This window comes from Coturnix japonica, chromosome 1 (assembly GCF_001577835.2).
Source record: "Coturnix japonica isolate 7356 chromosome 1, Coturnix japonica 2.1, whole genome shotgun sequence".
In the NCBI taxonomy this organism is placed as follows: domain Eukaryota; kingdom Metazoa; phylum Chordata; class Aves; order Galliformes; family Phasianidae; genus Coturnix; species Coturnix japonica.
This window is the reverse complement of record NC_029516.1, coordinates 50,682,808-50,702,256: the sequence shown is the minus strand read 5'-3', so window position 1 is coordinate 50,702,256 and position 19,449 is coordinate 50,682,808. Positions and strand designations below refer to the sequence as shown.

Sequence of the window (19,449 nt, the reverse complement as noted above, 5' to 3'; positions counted from 1 at the left end):
ACCTAGGGAACATTAACTGCTGCTTAATGTTACATGAGAAATACAAGATGCTGAATCCTGCCATTGGTAAGTGTTCCTGAGCACAAATTACACATTTGAGCTACTTATCGCTCTGTTTCCAGTTGTGAAAACTATGAGCAGCCATGTCTTTTCAAACTAGCCACTACCTCCTGATCCGCCTATTTCTCTTAACTTTCCACATGCTACAGGGGCCTGTGTTACACTGGCCTCCACCCTAACAACTTGGTTGCTCCTGGTACCAGCCTAACACTCCAGCAGGCAACTGTAGTCTCTCCGTCTACAACCCTTCTAGTGCTTTCTCACAAATATATTGCGTGAGAAATGTGAGGGCAGGTGCTCTCTATCACTGAGTACTAAAATGAAGTTCCTAGGCTCTGGCAGAAGACATCCAAGTTGCGACAACTGCAAGACTGGTCAATGTTTATGCAGGGATCTCATTACTTAGTACTTGAGTAGTTTTCTAGTATATACAAGTGCAGCATACTTTCTTTGCTTTGCTTTACTTCAGTGCATTTATTTTCACTTAAAGTCCTCAGAATGCTTCATAAATATGACATAAACATCGCTCTCTATAACTACCTGAAAGAAGTTGGCCTCTTCTCCCAGGTAACAGCAATGCAACGAGAGGCAATGGCCTTAAATTCTGTTAGGGGATCGTCAGGCTGAGCGTCAGGAAAAACTTCTCAGAAGGAGCGGTGCTGCATTGGCACAGGCTGCCCAGGGAGGTAGTGGAGTTGCTGTTCCTGAAGGTATTCAAGAACCATGTGAATGTGGCACAGAGGGACATGGGTTAGTGGGCATAGTGGGGAGGTGTTGGTTGTTGGACTGGACGATCTTAGAAGTCTTTTCCAACCTTAACAATTATATGATAAACAACAAAATTCATACACTTTCTCCAAGGCAGTAAAGACAATTATGTTAATTGAGAAGATGTTCAGAGAAACTTTATAGGATTAAATTTCTAGTCAATTAACTCTACATCTCAAATGACTTGAAATAATTCAAATGCTTGATGTGAGCCTACTCAGGACACTTTTAATGTTTAGCTAAATCAAGACACTTGTACAAGTTCACAAATCAATAAAGTTGGTTTAAAATGCCTGCATTCATATGGTTGTTCAACCATTCTGGAAATGCTGAGAACAGCTTAGGAGGTTATTTTTTCCATCCCCATGGGCACTAACATACCTTCAGTGCCCTGACCAGCCTCACCTAGGGCTCTTACCCTGCCCCTTCCTCTCTGCAATCCAGAGATAGGAGTTCCATTTAAGCTCCATCCTGGGCACCCACATCTGGCCTAATAATGTACACTGTGTTGTAACTGTGCACGTCTGTGGCCCAGACTCTATCTTCTGAGTAGACCTTGGACCTGTGCTGCAGTCCTATCTCCAGCTGCTCCTGGCATGGACCCTGAACCTAATACATCACCATGCCTTGTCTCATGTTGTTGATGAAGGCTGTTATCAGCGCTCAATGTTTCCAACCCTCTTTGAATCCCATAGATGTGACTGCACCCTGCACAGAGGGCACTGCCCTGGCCTTCCCCGTGCTCACAACTTGTCCTCCATGGAGAAATCTTGCTGTTTTCCAAAGCTCTTGTCTCCACAGCCATGCTGCTCTCACACTGGAGATGATGGAAAAGATCTTGCGAGCATCTCAGTGCAGAGTCCAAAAGCCAGCCTGGTCCAAACTCTTCTCAGCAGGAGCTTAATAGCAGCCACTGGTTTTGCAGTGAATTAGTTGACAAGAACTAACAAACTGTTGTGTTATTGCTCTCCACAGATGAGCCAGCACTGGTCTGAGGTGAAAATCATTTGTGGTGGGAACATCATGCTGAATTCCCCAGCTAGATCTGCCAAAGGACGACTGCAATGAGCAGCAGGAAAGTTATAGCTTAAAGTTCACTTTGGCTAAACCAAAAATACTTAAAATGCAACAGTTCTGATCTATGGAAGAGTTCCAAAACATATTAATTGCAGCTTATTAGCTTTTCCATAACAATTCAAACAAGTTCTTTCAGACTGTCTACAGCGAGTCACTGTTTGGAAATGAATATTTTGGATCTAACCCTAAATGAGAAATTATTTCATATTTAGTAATACAGACTGTTTTCAACTTTCTCTGCATGCATGCAGAACAAAAAAAGTAGTTGAAAATTCTGGCCTTTCTTTGCTGTCTGCCCAGGCTGCTTTTAAAGGAGAGACAGCGGTCAGGTTCGGGGCTGCCCTTCCCTCAGTGCCAAGAAGTAAACAAGCATGTTTAAGGCAACATAAACTAATTAGACACCTAATCCTACGTTTGTCTCCATCCAGTACTGCTATGACGCGGCTGAGAAAGACAAGAAGGTCCAGCAAGAAATGGACAGAGAGAAAGAGAACGTTAATTTGCAGCAGAAATAGGAGGCAATATAATGCTCTAGGCATTAGCTTTACACAAACTATGACCATACCTCTCAACCCAGTAATGCTCTAAAATAGCACACAGATCTTCAAAAGGAGGCGAAAAATCCTACCATAAAAAGAGATGTTGCTTTTTCATTGCTTACGTAAAAAAGCTTAGAGACAATTTAACAACAAAAAGTAACAGCTTCTTAATTAATATATGAAGTTTGTGAGCAAACCGTTAAGCAGCGAAGCCCTGACCGACTCCCTGCCACAGCCCAGGTGCTGGAGGGAAATGCAGCTGCACATTTGCCCTGAAACACAAGACATGGGCTGCATCAGTGAGCAGCCCCTTCTCAGCTGATGGTCTTGAGAACTGAAGATGCTGCTACTGAGCAACCCACAGCAATGCTGGCTTTCCTAAAATAACATCTAATTACAACCTGTGTGAGCATCGCAAGTTTTGGCCAAATAAGAACCAGGTCCAGCATGCTGAAGTGTAAAAGAGTTTGCTAATGTCTGACATTTTCTGCAATTTCCACTTCAGAAGGCTGAACATGCAAGGTCTGTTTATAGTGATAAACAGGCAAACAGGATTTAACTGACCCACGCTGGTGACAGCCTTCAGTATTTTCTCACAGGTAATAACTGGTTGCAGAAAAGAAGCCTGAGGCTTTTAAATGAATGGCTCACCTTACCGTGATGAAATGCCCCACCCAGCACCAATTATTACTATTATAATGGTAACAGCTAAAGAAAAAGTAACAGCTGTTATACTTTGCTGTTCTGCCACGTCTGGCATTTTGTGTGATATGAACAAAGAAAAAGGCATCACTAATTTAAAATACTGACCTTTGCTTCTGAAATCCTCTGCCATTATATGAGAAAAACACAAGTTACTACAAGTTATGAAAACAAGTCTGTGTTTCCAGTTTTCTAGTTTCCAGTGTTTGCACTTGACACAGTGTTTGTGTCTGTGATGAAGGTTAAAACAGGAATTTGCTCATCCTTTAATGTCATGTGATATCCCCCAGTTGGACTGTGACTATGATTACCTCCGTAGTTTTCTCTCCTGTCTTCCTCCATCTTTGCCTGTTATTTATATGGGTTTTCATAAGGCCAGTATAAGAGGTCAGTGTTTTAAAAACCAGTAACTAGGAGCATCAGCAGGTGATCTCAAAAGCAGGTGAGGAGCCACTTACTAGTTCTAGGTTTCAAACAACAGGTTTGATTCTGTCCCATACTAAGTAAAATAAGAAAGCAGAAGGTCATGCTTGGCTGGCAGTTTGGTGCTCAACAAGACAGTGCTCATCTTCACACATCCAAAGGCTCTAGTGACAGCCTGCCAGGAGCCAGAGGGAGCCCTGAGCCCAGGTGAACTGAAAGGAACTGCAGCCAGCTACTTTTGTGTTTAATAAGGATGTGCTGCTCATGGAAATTACAAGTGAATTACGGGTTCTGGTGTGTAATGGCCTAGCCAAACCCAAACAAAAACACGTGCTGCGAGGGACAGTGCTGCATGCTGGGACCTCATTGCTTTATAAATAGCTACAACATTCTGCAAAACAACACAGTTTTCCTAGAGACTGTCCTTTCTTCAGCTCTGTTTACGATGCCTTTATATAATGTGTGACTCTGCTCTTTGTTTTTATATGGGTGTAAAGGTGTTTCTTCAAATCAAGTCAGAAGGCCTCATTGTTTCTAGCTCCTGGTCTCCCTAATGCTGCTAATCCCATATTAACAGCCTACTGACACAGAAGAGACCACAGAAAGGAGTGACTGCCAGCAAGTGCCCCTGGCCCTGTGACCGCATGCTGGTCAGATCTGGATTAATACTTGAGGCGATTTACCCCAGGAGGCCTTGTTACAGGTGCCTGTAACTCTAAACTCTCCTTGAACTGCTTTGGGGGAGGAGAAGAGAGCAACATGTACATTAACAGCTGGTGAAATACAAACAAGGCTCTTCTGTACCTCATCCCCTTTCTTTTCATCTATAAAATCAGGGTGACCACAACCAAAAACCCTGGATTTTGGAGCAGAGGTACAGAGCCAGGCCTGAGCACCCCACCCACAGAGTAAAATCCACAGTGAAGTCCTTCCTCTCTTACCTGTCACTGACAGCAGATTTGCTTGAATTTATCTTTTCTGGTTACCAGAGATTGTTATCCAGGAAGCAAGATGCAGCCAAACACATTAACTTCCTCTAGTATTTTTGTAGTGATATCGCACAGCTGTATAGGCGAGTCTAGGTACAAGAGTGACTCTTACAGCCTTAAAAAGAGTTTACTCCATTTGCACCTAGCGAAGGCTGGAAAAACAGCACAGTTCTCATTAGGCATTGAGCTCCATGTTCTAAACTCCATTCTAAACTGCCACATGCATCTCCATGGCCTGGCACAGCTCCTGCTTTTACAACCAGCTGTGAGAGGTCACAGGCCTGGGCTGGGGATTCAGCATTCCTCGTCTCTCCCGGGATGGTTCTATGGCAGAACAGTTTCATTTAGCTTGTTAACCAATTGCCAGTAACACAGGTAATTGTTCCTGGCCTGAAGTTCTATAACTGAGTTACTGTCATTTGCAGGCCAGGGACCTGCCAGAGTTTGGTCTTCAAGGCACCACACTGTCCCCTCTAGGAAGAGTGGTGAAGTACAAAAACATATCATACCTTACAGAGACATTAAGTTGACCCATAATAATAATTATTATTATTACAAGGCTGCTCTAGTTTCTTAGTTTCTTAGCCAACAGCCCCACAACTCACACAGCTGTGCTGCTCAGTGCATCTCCCATCTCTCCCCTGCCCTTCTCTGCCTCCAAAGAAATGCACTGTTGTTGCAGCTCACGTGTCCTTTCCATAGTCCTTTATTAATAAAGATCATCTGCAAGGAAGCGGGATCTGACTCACCCCACAGCACAGCTGCCCCTGCTGCTGTTTTCCCACCTGAAACAACAATTCCCTTTCCAAAGTCCCTTCCATCGCCACAACAGCCGGCTCCGCTGTCACCCAGGCAGCGCTGCACCCTCCTTCTAAAGAACAGAATATTCTTGGCTGCTCTCCCCAAGAGCTGTTTCTGAACCGAATCTTTGTGTAATGCAGACTCACCTCTTTTTCATGCCGTCTCGCTCCTTTTCAGAATCCCAGTGAGGATCATTCGGTCAGTGCGAGGCTTTTTCAAAATTGATTCCTTATCCATATTTGGGAATTTGTGCTGGGCACTGGCTGGTACAAGCCAGAGTCTTCCCACAGTGCACTTTGGGACTTGTAGTTCCCAAAAAGGAATGTTGTTTTCCCAATTGCAAGAGCCAAGCAACGGTAACAGAAATCCATAAAGCTTTTATCTCTGCCTTTGCTTAGCTGCTGGGCCCTGCATTCTGAGCTGTCTCTGTGCTGTGCTGCTGGCTTAACATGCGTGGGGCCCCTTCCACAGCCTGCAGCACAGTGCACAGACAGACATGCTCTGCCAAAGGTGCTGCAGTGGGTGCTTGTCCCTGCAAGCAGCACCCAGGGAGCCAGCATCAGTATACGTGATTTTTTTAATTACTAGCGGACCAGCATTGCAAAAAGTAGTGTAATAAATCATGCCTCTCCTGTAGAGATTCATTTTATGAAGAGGGCTTTCAGAGTGCAATAGTTATTTTGCAATTAGGACACCCTACTGTTTCCAAATACCAGCTAAAGAAGAATGTGACACATTTTATATCACTGCTGTGCAGAACCAGCAGTGATGCTGTTCCTATTACCCAACTCCATTTCATAGCTTAAGCCGCCTGAAGCAGCAGGCTCTCTGGCTGAAGAGATCTCAGGAGAACATACTTTGAGGAGAGAAAGGTGTGTATCCACCCCCCTAGCAAATTGCATCAGCCGTGAGCAAAGAACACTCGGCTCCTTGCCACCCCAAAGCCCTCCTCCCGCTGGCAAGGAAAACCAATGGACTACAGCTGTACTGGCTCACTTCACAGTAACCACTTCCTGCGCTTAAAAACTGATGTGGGCAGGTCGACGTGCTTGTGGTTGGTGACACCTGGTGGTCCCGAGGGGAAAGGCAATGCAATGGCTGTGGCCGGGCTGTTCCCTCTTGTCCTATTGCCATTCAGCTGCGCTGGGGGAGGTTCTGGCTGGGTACTAGGAAATATTTGTTCTCAGGGGTGGTTCTGCGTTGGCACAGGCTGGTCAGGGCGGTGGTGGAATCACCATCCCACGGGGTGTTCCAGAACCGTGTGGATGTGGCACAGAGGGACGTGGTCGGTGGGAATGGGCTGGTGGTCAGACTGGATGATCTTCGTGGTCTTTTCCAACCTTAGTGATTCTGTGACTCCATGAACGCGTGTTACTGAGGCAAAAACAGAGACATCTCAACACCTTGAGCAAAACTGTGTCTCACGCAGGTACAAAATTCTGTGGCACTGCTGTGCGGCACGGATCTCCATGGTGCTGCTGGGCCAACAGTTCTCATGATTCTCACATAGCTCCGTACCCGGATTTCATCAGAAAGCAGCCTATACTGCAACGCAAAGCCGGCTTTACAAAACAGACTGCAATCTCCGAGGAAGCAAACACGAATCCTGCCCTTAGCCCGTCGGCTCCACTCCCAACCCCTTGCAACCCGTCCTGGCACCACAGCGTTTAATCGAGTCTCGTCGGATCCCGGGGAGAACCCGTTTTTAACCGACTCTTCCGCGGGCAGCTCGAGGCCGGACTACGTTTCCCGACGGGCGGCGGGTCGGAGGACGTGTCGGCCGGGGGCGGCCCTTCCGCTGCAGTGAGGCGGTGGCGTCGGGGATCTCGTACGGCTCGGCTTCCCGGCTGGAGAGGGAGGACCCGGGAAGCGATGGAGGCGCCGCAGCCGGGCGGCGAGAGCCCTCCAGCAGCCGCCATAGGTGACGGGCCGCCGGCCTGGTCTCCGGCTTCGGTGCAGGCGGCCTCGCTGCTGGAGGAGGCGGCGGAGCTGCTGGTGTTGCAGCGGGACTTCGCCTCCGCCTTGGAGCGCTGCGAGGCGGGCTGCGGCAGCCTGGGCCCCGCGCCCGGCTCTGACAGGTGCGAGCCGAGCGGGCTCCGTGCGTCGTTGTGTCGCTCCTTGCGTTGGGAACTCCGGTTTGAGTGTAGATAGGAAGCGTGCGGGTGCCAGCAGTGTTAGAGATTGGGGCTGCGTGCGTGCACCTGCCCGGGTGTACTGAACTCCCGTTGTTTGGGCGGGGGGAGAGGGAAAGGTAGGGCAAATGGCTGGCACAAAGCACATAAGCAGGGGTGTAGCTCATAGGGGTGGATAACGTGGTTCTAAGTAGTTGTGTTTTGTTTTAGCAGTTGTGCAGAAGTGAAATGCTCCCTTTGTGTGGTGGGCATTCAGGCGCTGGCTGAGATGAACCGGTGGAGAGAAGTTCTGTCTTGGATCCTGCAGTACTACCATCGGCCCGAGCATCTGCCTCCAAAAATCCTGGAGCTGTGGTGAGTGCAGGCTGCCTTGCACAGAGGGCTGGCATTGATTAGATTCAATAGTAGGCCGGGCTTGAATAATTGCTGGTATTCTCGCTTCATGTGCTATGAGGATGAAAGCGGAGCTCGGGGCAGGCCTGTTCTCAGTATGAAAGATAACAAATAAAAAGCAAGGCTCTACTTATTCAGCCAACTTTAAGGGGATAAAGTACAAAACTCTAAGGGAGAATTGTTCCTCTGGGAAATCTCTGTGCCTCAGGTGTAAACCTTGGCACGTGTCTTTGTGGGAAGTACCAGCTGTCTCAAATTGCACGGAGTTATTATCTTCTAATGTTTCTTTCTTGTGTTGCAGTATCCTTTTATACAGCAAAGTGAGAGAGCCCCATGTGATGCTGGAGGTTGGCAGTACCTGGCTGAGGGACCAAACCAACAAGAGCCTCCCTGAGTATGGTTCATTGCTGGAGCTCTATCTGCTGCATGTGCTGCTTCCACTTGGCCGATTTGAGGGGGCAGAAGAGCTTGTGTACAGCTGTGATGTTCTTGACAGTGAGCAGAAGCTGGCGTTTGTTGAGACCATTTGTGAAAGGCGATGTCAGTGGACTCAACAGGAAGAAATGCACTCAGCTCATGATAAGCAGGAAGACAAAGCAACAGAGACTGTTTTGGGTAGGCTTTCCCTCTGCTTTTTGTACTCCTCTCTCAAATCTCAAGGTTTAGAGGTACACATATCCTAAAGATTGCCAGAATAGTTCCATCCAGTCTGTGATTGGTCGTCAACATCCATGCATTCTGTCATTAACTGATGAACTGTCTGCTCTTTTCATTGTAATGTGTGATTGTCCATCCCAGAAAGTCTGCTTGTGCCCTAGCGCTATTGATGACGTGGCTTTATCAACCACGCAAGGCTCTGAACTGTGTATGGACAGCAAACTGTCAACGGTACATTAAGAGAGCAGAAGTAGGCTCCAAAAATGAAAGCTGTTCACAAGCCCTGTGATCACTGAAGCTCTCTCATTTGTTGATGTCTGAAACCAGGTTGAGACCAGCAGCTTAGGAAGGAAGCAGTGTTTTATTTTACCAGTCATGCCCTTGCTTTTTCTGAATTTTCTTAAATGACTTGACGGCTTCAGTTCAAATACAGTTGTGTATTGTGTATTGACTCTTCACATCTGGCTTTAACAGACTGCAGAACTACCAGACTAATTGTGTTCAAGCATTACTTAAAAAGAGTAGAAAGTATTAAGTCTGTTTTAAAACTAGTGTTAGACCTTACCAGCCTTGAGGAATTCATACAGGGTAGCACATAAGGAAATAGTGATTTGTTTACTGACAGTTATAAAGCATGTTTACTGCTTCTCTGTCTTCTATGTTAGTGGTGAGGCCCAGGTAGAAGAAGGCACATCTGGCATTTAATTCTCTGCTTCTCCAGCACTGTAAATCACTTTAAATCCCAGGAGAGAAGCAGGCACTACTGTGGTATAAATTCATATGCAAAATTAGTGTAACAAATTATGTTACAAAACCTTGTTTTTTGTCTGTTCTCTGTGTAGAATCAACAACAAAAAAAAAGGCCATGATCAACCAAAACAGAACATGAAAAACACCTCTCATGTAATCAAACTAAGAACAGGGTCTTATTAGTATTAATTTCTTAGTATCTGTGTGATTGTTTTAATATTTTTTACTTTGCCCCAACAACTTTTCTGTTCTGTGTTTTAGGTGCTCTGTCCCAAAAGCTCTTGACCATGCTGACGTTGCTACGAAGAACACTGAGGTCCATGTCGAGCCATTTCTATTTACTTCCTTATAAAAAGATGCTCTTGGCTACTTTTCTGCTATACCTGGTTGTGGTGAGATTAGACCCAGGTAAAGTATGAAGATCTCTCATTTTTTTTTAATTAAGATTTAATTGTGGCTATAGAGAAGAAAAATGCTGATTTTTAATAGATTAGATCTATATAAATGTTTGGTATTTAGGAGACACAAAAATAGTGTGGCTTAGTGGGGCTTGCTTCAAATATTTTCAGTTGCAATCCACGTAGAAAGATGTAGCGCTACAAAAGCCAGCTTTCTGTGAACAGTGAGTTCATCCTCAGTTCTTTCCAAAAGACAAAATGCTGACAGAGAGAGGCAGGCTGGGGTACCCTAAGGGGTGCAGCTTCTGCCTCGGTGGCTTTGAGGTGCTACAAGGTGAAAGTCTCTTGGCAGAGCAACTGCAATTTAGGGCTGACCTGTCAGGGAAGCAGAGTTGCTCAGGGGCAGCATCATGGTCATGCTTCTGATTTTCTTATACTGAGGCCTTACAAGTGATGGCTGAAGCTGGCATAGAATCATTGAGGTTGGAAAAGGCCTCCAAGATCATCCATCCAACCATCTACCTACCACCAGTATTTTCCCACTAAACCATGTCCCCTAGTACAGTGTCTACATGTTTCTTGAACACCTGCAGGGATGCTGACTCAACCACCTCCCTGGGCAGCTTGTTCCACTGCCTGACCTCTGAAGAATGGGCTGGTTGCGTGACACAGAGGCTACTGGGCTGTGGAGGGATTGCATGTTTTTCGTACCTGGAGATGCCCCTTCTGCTGGGTGGCAGGTGCTCCATAGCTGTGCTGCAAATAATGTGTTGGAAAATACTGAAAAGACCTTGCTAGGTAAGGGAGCAGCGAGGGTGTGTAGGCAGCAGGGTGAGGGCCTAAGTACTGAACTGAACAGAAGGAAATAAGACACCTAGGTTTCCATTAGCTGTAGTTGAATTAGTCCTTTCTTAATATGTTTGGTCTGTTTCAAAGGGTAGAACTATCTTGCTCTTTGTTTTGCTCTGCAGCTTCTCCTACATCCCTGCCGTTCATTTGCAAACTGGTGCAGCTCTTCCGACAGGCTTGGGCAGCTGTGTTGTCTCCAATCCACAGGCCTCCAATTCAAGACTAAATGTCTTCTGCCTCTGCTCCTATGTCAGCTTGTCTTGAGGACTTTATGAAGTTCTTCAAGGACCGTTGAAATCAGTGTCCTAGTGCAGATGACCACCTGTGATCTCCTGTGAAGTGGTCCTCTCCTTCCTTCAGACAGGGAGTGGTGGTGTATGAATTTTGAAGCCATGCCAAGTATTCCTGACATTACTTTGGCTATTTGGTGCCGTTCTGTCCAACACCAGAGTAAATCCACTCCTTCTGTAATCTACAACTAATTAAGATCCTCCTTTTGAAACACTTTACTTTGGTTGTGGCTCTTGAGTGAGAGTTGTGTAGACAGTTATGAAGTATGATGCCTGTTTGGAAGATGGTTCCATTCTTGCACATATGATGCAGTTCCCTGAACAGCTGAAACAGCATTCCTGGAATCAGGAATGTTAAAAGCAACAGTGTAATTAGGGGGAATATTCTTTTGAGCCTGATGACATCTCAGATCCCAGTTCTTCTAGCATGGGGCTGAGGACAAGCACATGGAAGAAAAACACTGCAGGAAATGAAGCATGTTGTGTTTTGAACACCGTGGTTTCTCTTGTGACTGATGCCTCCTCATACAGGCGCTCTTGATTTTAATTGTATCTATGGCAGAAAGCCGAGGTGGTGTGCTACAAGTACTATTGTGCTGCACCTACAGATCTTAAATGCAGATTATAGTACCTTGTGCTTGCCTGGTGCATGGTAATCTGTAGGAGCCTGTGCCAGTGGTAATGAAATTTATTTTTTTAAATTATGTTCCACATTGTTGTCTAGTTGAACCACTGAGCTTGTTGCATTGTTTTACTCTTTCCCCACCTCTCGCTTTGTTTATGAAGATGTCAGCAAGTCCTAGTATGTCTAGAAACCTTCCTCCTATGCCCATAAAGTCCTAATTTACATGGTAACCATTCAGCAATGCTCTGTCATTCAGAGCAGACAATTGTTTGGTCGAAACTCTGAGATCCCCACAGCTGTGGCAAGAAAGTTACTGTCTTTACAGAAGGTCTTACAGTTGATGCTGTTTCTGATCACCTGGGGCAGAGATTGGAGGTCTGCAGGAGAACAATTAATTCCCACTGATTAGCAGTGAGTGAGTGCCAAGGGAGAGAGCACTATTTCAGGATTGCTTCTAACACGCTGCATGTGTGCTGGAGAAAACAAGTTAGAGCCATGTGGCAAATGTAGCCAGCTATTCCTGCATCTGTGCCAAGATGATTCAGGCTGACCAACATCCACCTTAGAGAAACAAAGTCTCCTTTTTGGTTGGGCAGTTTCTATCCAACACACCAAGCCTGTGTAGGGTAGCCAATATAGGTCCCACTGCAGCATCTTACTGTGGTATCCTCCTTCAAATCAATCATTTGTTCCTAGCAATGGTTCTGCACATGTAGTGGCTGTTTCAGTTTTCTTTACAAGGACAGCAGCCTGTTGGTGTGCTCTGTCACTTTGCAGCCTACCAGGCTATGTGGAAAAGTCTGTGTCTTTACTGCTAAAAGTCATGCTTTGTCTATATTGTTCTTGAGTTATCCTGATAGAGAAGTACCCTGGTGTTCGTGTGAGATAAAGTGGAGCACCTATGAATGCAGGAAGCTGTCATCACCTTGCCTAGTTATCTCAGGTAAACAAAAAAGTAAAACTACAAGACATTCCTATCCTCTCTCCCCTGGAATTTTTGTCTCAGTTGGACTTAACAACTGAACAAGTAGCACACAATGCTTCACCCAATTAAAAATATATATTTATCATATACCGTGTATACGGGGAGGAGCAGTTCTTGATACTGCTAGATGATATATGTCATCTAACTATCAGTGTAGCCACACTTCCCTGCAGCCAGTGCTTGGTGGAAAACCAGGTAGAATCCAACACAGAGGGTCTGGCTGGAATTGAGTTCTTGCAGAAAGTGACTGGATTGCATCTACTGGCCACCTAGTTGCAAGACCTTGCTCTAAAGACTTGGTAAACCAGTAGTTCATGAAACAATAAATTTCCTTTTGAAGTCAGACTAAATTCTAAGCAATATGTGACCGTTCAGCTAACAGCCACTTTTTAAATCTCAGTTTCTGTTAACTCTTCCAGTTAAATGGCAGAGCTGCATTATGGGGAATGGGTTCAGAGGGCAGACCATATGTTATGTGTAGAGCTCCATTAAATATCACAGCCATTCATTTACCAGAACTCCAACATTCAACTTGTTTTTATTGGTACGTTGGCAACCTCCACTTCTTTTGAGTACTACTGATACTGGATTTGAACTGTGTTTAGCTTTCCATGAGAGGGATGAAAGCAGAAACAACCGATCTTTCTTTTTTTGCAATGAATGCTAAACCTGCAATATTTAATTTTTACAATAAAATAAAATGACTACTCATTTACCTCTTTGTAGAGTTGCTTATTTGTGCTGTGATTAAGTGTATCAGAGCTTTAGCATTTAATATATTCATGCTGTAGAGCCTTGAAATAGGTTCTGGAAATGTTTCATATGTGTCCTCGTTGTACAAGTATATTGGAATCAGGTAGCAGACTTGCTAATTAAGTAGAGATTTACATGTCTGCATTTTCATAGGAGTTCAGAAAGTAATAATTATTTTCTGTGAAAGATGCAATATATATATATATATATTTATTTAAAATATATTAAAATATATATTTATTTAAATATATATATATATATTTAAGTGTTTCTATATCCTTTGGGATGGCCAAGATCAGAACTACTGAGAATAAACTACCTGGTACTTGTCTTGATCTTTGTTTTTCTTTGCATTGTTAATGTATCGTGGAGGGAAAAGATGCAGTTGTGTTAATTCCATTGGAATCCTACCACTTAAGGCTTGTTCAGAGAGGATATTTGTGCTTGCCACGTGCATGCAAACTTCACACTGGTATCTCCAGATGTAACAGCAAATGTTCTGCTTTTTGTTCTGGCATCCTCTGTGAAGGAAACAGTTCGATATGTGAAGGAAACAATCGTACGACGAATCTGTTACATTCTGGTTAGAAATGCCAGCTACAACTTTTTTTTTTAAACTACCATTCAGTATGGAAAAGACGCCACTTTGCAACACCAGAGGCCCTGGGTTCGAATCCCCTGTGGTGCAAGTGGTAGAAGTGCCGCTCTGCTACACAGAGGCTCGAATCCTGGGGGGTTGGACTTGATGATCTCTAAGGTCCCTTCCAACCCGCACAAAACTATGAAACTATGAAACTATGAAAATAAACTGAGAAGATTTGCTTAGGAGCAGACTATAGGGCTGGGTGAAAACTGGCTGTGATGTAACGGGTGGGTGGGTGCAGTGGGACAGTTGCCAAGGAGAAACTGTGACCTCTTCTCCCGCACTGTGACACCACAGGGTCCCAACCAGCAAAGCATGCATGCCAACCCTCCCTTGCACCAGGTTGCTTGAACAGCAGTAGGAACATCAGTAACCAAAGCTTCTTCTTCCCATCAAAAAAGGAAGCACACGGGAGGAACCATGGTAACAGAAGAATGGTTATTTTATCAGATAATGAGCAAAGAGTTGGGCCTTCGTTTTTCTGTAGTCTGAGCAAGATCTGAGAGACAGGGGGAAGGATTATGGAACTTTTTTTGCTCCAGATTTGCAACTATAGCTAAGTGAGGGGGACGAGAGATGAATGATCATGATCTGTGGTCTTTGGTGTTCAAGCTAGATACTCAAATTGGCCTTAACAACTCTTGTTTAATTAAAGACATCAGTTTCTTAAACATCCAGAGTCTCAAAATTGCTTTTGAACTACCTCAGACCTGCAGCTATTAGGAGGAGCTTTAACCTATTTGTGTATGACTTCACCAGAGCGCAGTCACAAACCTAGGTTTGAAACTGTATGCTACTATACTGTTTTTAAATAAGTGTTGGAACATTTTTCCTTGATTCCAGACTGGTGGAAAATTTTGTAATCTTTGGTTGAAGTTTCATGTATGATCAGCGTATAGACTATTAGGGCATTAACTGTTTCTTCTCACACATCTCCCTTGTCCTTCCATTTCAGCGCGAGTGCATCTCTATCCACATTGGCCAAGCTGGAGTTCAGATTGGCAATGCGTGCTGGGAACTCTTCTGCCTGGAACATTGCATTCAGCCAGATGGCACCTTCAGCGACCCACCCAGCAGCGATGACTCTTTTGCCACATTTTTCAGAGAGACAAGCATGAGTAAATACGTGCCCCGAGCTATTATGGTGGACTTGGAACCAACTGTAGTAGGTCAGTATAGAATTAATCCTGGGGAACTGAAATGAATTAACTCTTCCATGTGCCTAAGCTCAGGCCACTGAATGGCCTGTCTTCACCTTCAGGGATGATCCCAGCATCCACATAGAACTGACACATTTAGATGTTTTAATAGCAAGTATCACTAAAAGATGTGACTCTCAATGATAAGATGAAAACTAACTACACTCTGTCATGGATGCTTTAACTAATATTAAAATGAAAAGATTTCTACTGCCTAAAGCCACTCTGGCTGAGTACAATTTAACTTCTTTAAATAAAGCTTTGTTTTCTTCACATTCACATGGAACGCAGGAACATAAATCACAAAGCAGGAGTGTCATGAAAGATGTTTTACTCCTGAACGTCTCTTTTAATAATTCCCCTGAAGGTTCTGATGAATCTACATCTGCTCATTTGGAAGAGCTGAAATTTTATCACACCATGGCACAAACCTCTAACCTTAATCTACTCAATTAATTTATTGGTACAACGCAACCATTTACACTCAGATAAGAGCCCAATTCTTCTCAAAACTGAGACCATCCCAGATACTGCTCATTACCTCAGTACTTCTTATGTTTGCCAACACAGAGCACTCCATTTGTTTTGCAAACATTATTAACTTTGGTGAACCATCTCTTTTAATTCTAAGCTTATAATTCTTCTTTTCTCTTGTTCAGATGAAGTACGAACTGGCACCTACCGGCAGCTCTTCCATCCAGAACAACTGATCACTGGTAAAGAAGATGCTGCAAATAACTATGCACGTGGCCACTACACTGTTGGCAAAGACAAAGTTGACGTGGTCTCAGATCGCATCCGCAAACTGGTACGCAATATTACAATGGAAGCAAAGCTGCTGATGGATGGGAAGTGAAAGAAACATGTGATGCATATTTAAGAGAGCGGCTTTAATTTTGCTTTCATTATTGTTATGAGCTCAGAACAGAGCAACACAGTTCTTCCATGTCCCACCTTAGGTTTCAAATGAGTGAAGGCTTAAGTGGAAAACATCAAATATTGATGTATCATTGTTATACTGTCAAAAAAAAAAAGAAACAAAACAAGAAACCCAACAATATTATTCTAGTGATACTCCAGCCTGAGATTTACAGACTATGGGAGTTTTTCCTGGAAAAAACTGCTGTTACCCTTACTGTGCATTGGTTTTGGGGGTGCTATTTCTATCTGAGTGTAATTTGAAGATATGTTCACTTACTCTTCCCTTTTTCCCATTGACCTTCAGGCTGATTCCTGTTCTGGACTGCAGGGATTCCTCATCTTCCACAGCTTTGGAGGAGGCACTGGCTCTGGCTTTACCTCTTTGCTGATGGAGCGCCTCTCTGTGGATTATGGAAAGAAGTCGAAACTAGAGTTTGCCATCTACCCAGCTCCTCAGGCCTCCACTGCTGTGGTGGAACCCTACAATTCTGTACTCACCACACATACCACCCTGGAACACTCGGATTGCGTCTTCATGGTGGACAATGAGGCTATATATGACATCTGCCACCGAAACCTAGACATTGAGCGCCCAACGTATACCAACCTCAATCGCCTGATCAGCCAGATTGTCTCCTCCATCACCGCATCACTGCGCTTTGATGGTGCCCTCAACGTGGATCTGACAGAATTCCAGACCAACCTGGTGCCCTACCCACGCATCCACTTCCCCTTGGTGACCTATGCCCCCATCATCTCTTCCGACAGGGCATATCACGAGCAGCTTTCAGTAGCTGAAATCACCAGCTCCTGCTTTGAGCCCAACAACCAGATGGTGAAGTGTGACCCACAACAAGGGAAGTACATGGCTTGCTGCATGCTCTATCGTGGTGATGTAGTTCCCAAAGATGTCAACGTAGCAATTGCTGCCATCAAGACCAACAGGTCGCTTCAATTTGTTGACTGGTGTCCAACAGGCTTCAAGGTGAGAATATAATGAGTTTCTTTTTAAGGGCAAGGTCAGTCTAGCTGAAATATTGAATTTTAAGCTTTAGATCTTGCATGCTTTTTGCTTGTGAAAATAATGTACCTAAGAAAGCTGTAACGGTATAAACTGAGCTCCCACCCTCCTTCAGGCATCCCATAGACAGAGACTCCTAAGTATTGAAACAAATGCAAGCATATGTTGTGTTTTTATACTTAGTTACAGGAGGATGTGGACCATTATAAATCTTTAAACTTAAAAAAACTGCATTCTAGAATTTTTACACTTAGTCCTATTCAAGCTTTTGAGACTAGAAATTGATTTGCACTCAAAACAGTATATTGAGCGACTTAAGACTTAACAGAGACTTACTGTCCCAGTCAGGTTCTTTCCTTACCTCTTTTCCTTCTCCTGACTAATGATTTACAGCTTTCTTAGCCTTAACAGTTTTCTTAACCTATTGTAACCGTAATGCTAAAACATGATGGGGAAGTACAGCAATAATAGCAGGGTGGCACAATTCAAGGCTTCAGTGAATGAGTACAAGCCCAAATGCGGAAGCCAAAAATGTAGAAACAAAGGAAGAAAAATTGCTTTCCTTTGGAAGGTCTCATTTAGGCAGGGATCTCCAGCAAGATGCCCTTGTGTCCATTGCCAACCCTTAAATGAGGTCTGAGAAAGGGTGGATCCTGGCTCCACACCCTCAGGTCACTCAGATACAATGCATGCATCTGAGCTTCCCTGGGCTCGCACTTCATCATGGCCTATGTCGCCCAACCAAGGAGTGACCGTCAAGTCAATGCGCTGAGTTCAGCGGAGTAATTATGATCCATATGTCAGATGCCTGAATCACCAAAGAATGAACCCTCAAGGGACCTCAAGGATCATGTAGTTCCAACCCCCTTGCCTGGCAGGGCCAACCAAAACATACACCTTTACTAGATCAGTTGCCCAGGGCTCCCGTCAACCTGGTCTTGAACACCTCCAAGGACGGGGCATCCACAACCTCCCTGGGCAGCCTGTTCCAGGACCTAACCACTCTCTTAGTAAAGACACTTCCCCCTAACGTCCAACTAAATCATTCCCTCTTTTAACTTAAAAACCATTTCCCCGTGTCTGCTATTATCAGCTTTTTCAAGAGTTTAACTCCCCTCCTGGGAGTAAGTTCCCTTCAGGTACTGAAAGGCTGCAATGAGTCACCCCGCAACCTTCTCTTCTCCAGGTGAACAAACCCAACTCCCTCAGCCTGTCCTCATAGGGGAGGTGCTCCAAGCCCCTGATCATCTTGTTGCCTCTCCTCACCTGGACCCTTTCCAAAATCTCCATGTCTTTTTTGTACTGAGGGCTCCAGCACTTGGACACAGTACTCCCAGATGGTGGGCCTCAAAGAGCAGAGTAGAGAGGGACGAATCACTCCCTAATCCCTGCTGACAATTTCCACTACAATAACCTACTTGTTTAACTCTTTTTTTAATGGAACCATTTTATCTGCTGTTTGCAGGTTGGGATCAACTATCAGCCACCCATACCTACACCAGGGGGAGACCTAGCCCAGGTTCAGCGAGCAGTCTGCATGCTCAGCAACACCACAGCCATTGCAGAGGCCTGGGCAAGGCTTGACCACCAAGTTGATCTTATGTACGCCAAGACAGAAGCCTTTGTGCATTGGTATGTAAGTGAAGGCATGGAGGAAGGAGAATTTGCAGAGGCTCGAGAGGACCTGGCAGCCCTGGAGAAGGACTATGAGGAAGTGGCAACTGACTCATTTGAAGATGAAAATGAGGCAAGGGACCATTAACGTCCACCGTGCCTTTTTTTCAGTGCATAAAACGCTTTGTTTTGCTCTGTGCATAAGATCGTCTGTGTCTCCTTATTTCATATGGCTACATTTTTGCTTGTCTCACACACAGTACGTTTCTTGCCCCACCTGCAGTACTGTGTCCAGGCAAAGGGCCTCCAGCACTAGAAGGATGCAGAGCTGTTGTAGCAGGTCCAGATGAGGCTATGAAGATGATCAGAGGGTTGGAGCACCCCCTCCTATGAAAAGAGGTTGCAGGAGCTGTGCTTGTTCAACCTGGTGAAGAGAAGGCTCCGGGGAGACCTTATAGCGGCTTTCCAGTACCTGAAGGGTCTCCCAGGAGAGAAGGAGAGGGACTTTTCACAGGGGGTGATAGGACAAGAAGTTTTAAAACCTTTAAACAACAACAACAAAAGGTTTTAAAAGAGGTTTTAAAAGCTACTGCAAGGGTGGTGAGACCCTGGCACAGGCTGCCCAGAAAAGCTGTATGTGCTCCATCCCTGAAGACATTCAAGGCCAGGCTGGATGGGGCCTTGGGAAGCCTGAGCTGCTGGGTGTCCCACAGCAGGGAGTTGAGCCCAAACTGGATGGGCTTCAAGGTCCCTTCCAACCCAAGGTGTTCTGTGATTCTATGATTAATTCTAAGTTCATTGCCATTTTATTAGACTGTAAACAGGGTGCGTTCACAACAGGGTGCTGAATCACAAGACGG

At 44.9% G+C, this 19,449-nt stretch overlaps 3 protein-coding genes across 3 annotated transcripts in view; 2 read left to right on the top strand and 1 right to left on the bottom strand.

Annotated features, from left to right (window-relative positions):
* The window catches only part of MICAL3 (microtubule associated monooxygenase, calponin and LIM domain containing 3), a 165,777-nt gene extending 159,699 nt beyond the window's left edge, over positions 1-6,078 (bottom strand). Inside the window, exon 1 of the mRNA XM_015864896.2 lies at positions 5,506-6,078. The gene's annotated coding sequence lies outside the window, so the exon portion shown is untranslated. The remainder of the gene's footprint in view (positions 1-5,505) is intronic.
* A 1,024-nt stretch (positions 6,079-7,102) lies between these two features.
* On the top strand, positions 7,103-13,153 carry PEX26 (peroxisomal biogenesis factor 26). Its single transcript, XM_015865148.2, has 5 exons — positions 7,103-7,437; positions 7,702-7,845; positions 8,186-8,499; positions 9,553-9,699; positions 10,661-13,153. Exons 1-5 carry the CDS (start codon positions 7,232-7,234, stop codon positions 10,762-10,764), a joined length of 915 nt encoding a protein of 304 aa, XP_015720634.1. The 5' UTR covers positions 7,103-7,231; the 3' UTR covers positions 10,765-13,153.
* A 947-nt stretch (positions 13,154-14,100) lies between these two features.
* Positions 14,101-18,812, top strand: LOC107315109 (tubulin alpha-2 chain). Its single transcript, XM_015865122.2, has 5 exons — positions 14,101-14,257; positions 14,790-15,003; positions 15,693-15,841; positions 16,259-16,939; positions 18,441-18,812. The coding sequence occupies exons 1-5, from the start codon at positions 14,255-14,257 to the stop codon at positions 18,735-18,737; spliced, it is 1,344 nt and encodes a 447-aa protein (XP_015720608.1). The 5' UTR covers positions 14,101-14,254; the 3' UTR covers positions 18,738-18,812.
* Positions 18,813-19,449: the final 637 nt, after the last annotated feature.

Excerpts from the sequence above, each read along its gene's own strand:
- LOC107315109 (XM_015865122.2), top strand. Across the intron at positions 15,842-16,258 it reads CAGATCGCATCCGCAAACTG|GCTGATTCCTGTTCTGGACT; the intron begins GTACGCAATATT and ends ATTGACCTTCAG. Across the intron at positions 16,940-18,440 it reads GGTGTCCAACAGGCTTCAAG|GTTGGGATCAACTATCAGCC; the intron begins GTGAGAATATAA and ends TGCTGTTTGCAG.
- PEX26 (XM_015865148.2), top strand. The coding sequence starts at position 7,232 with ATGGAGGCGCCGCAGCCGGGCGGCGAGAGCCCTCCAGCAGCCGCCATA. Across the intron at positions 8,500-9,552 it reads AGCAACAGAGACTGTTTTGG|GTGCTCTGTCCCAAAAGCTC; the intron begins GTAGGCTTTCCC and ends TCTGTGTTTTAG. Across the intron at positions 9,700-10,660 it reads TGTGGTGAGATTAGACCCAG|CTTCTCCTACATCCCTGCCG; the intron begins GTAAAGTATGAA and ends TTTGCTCTGCAG.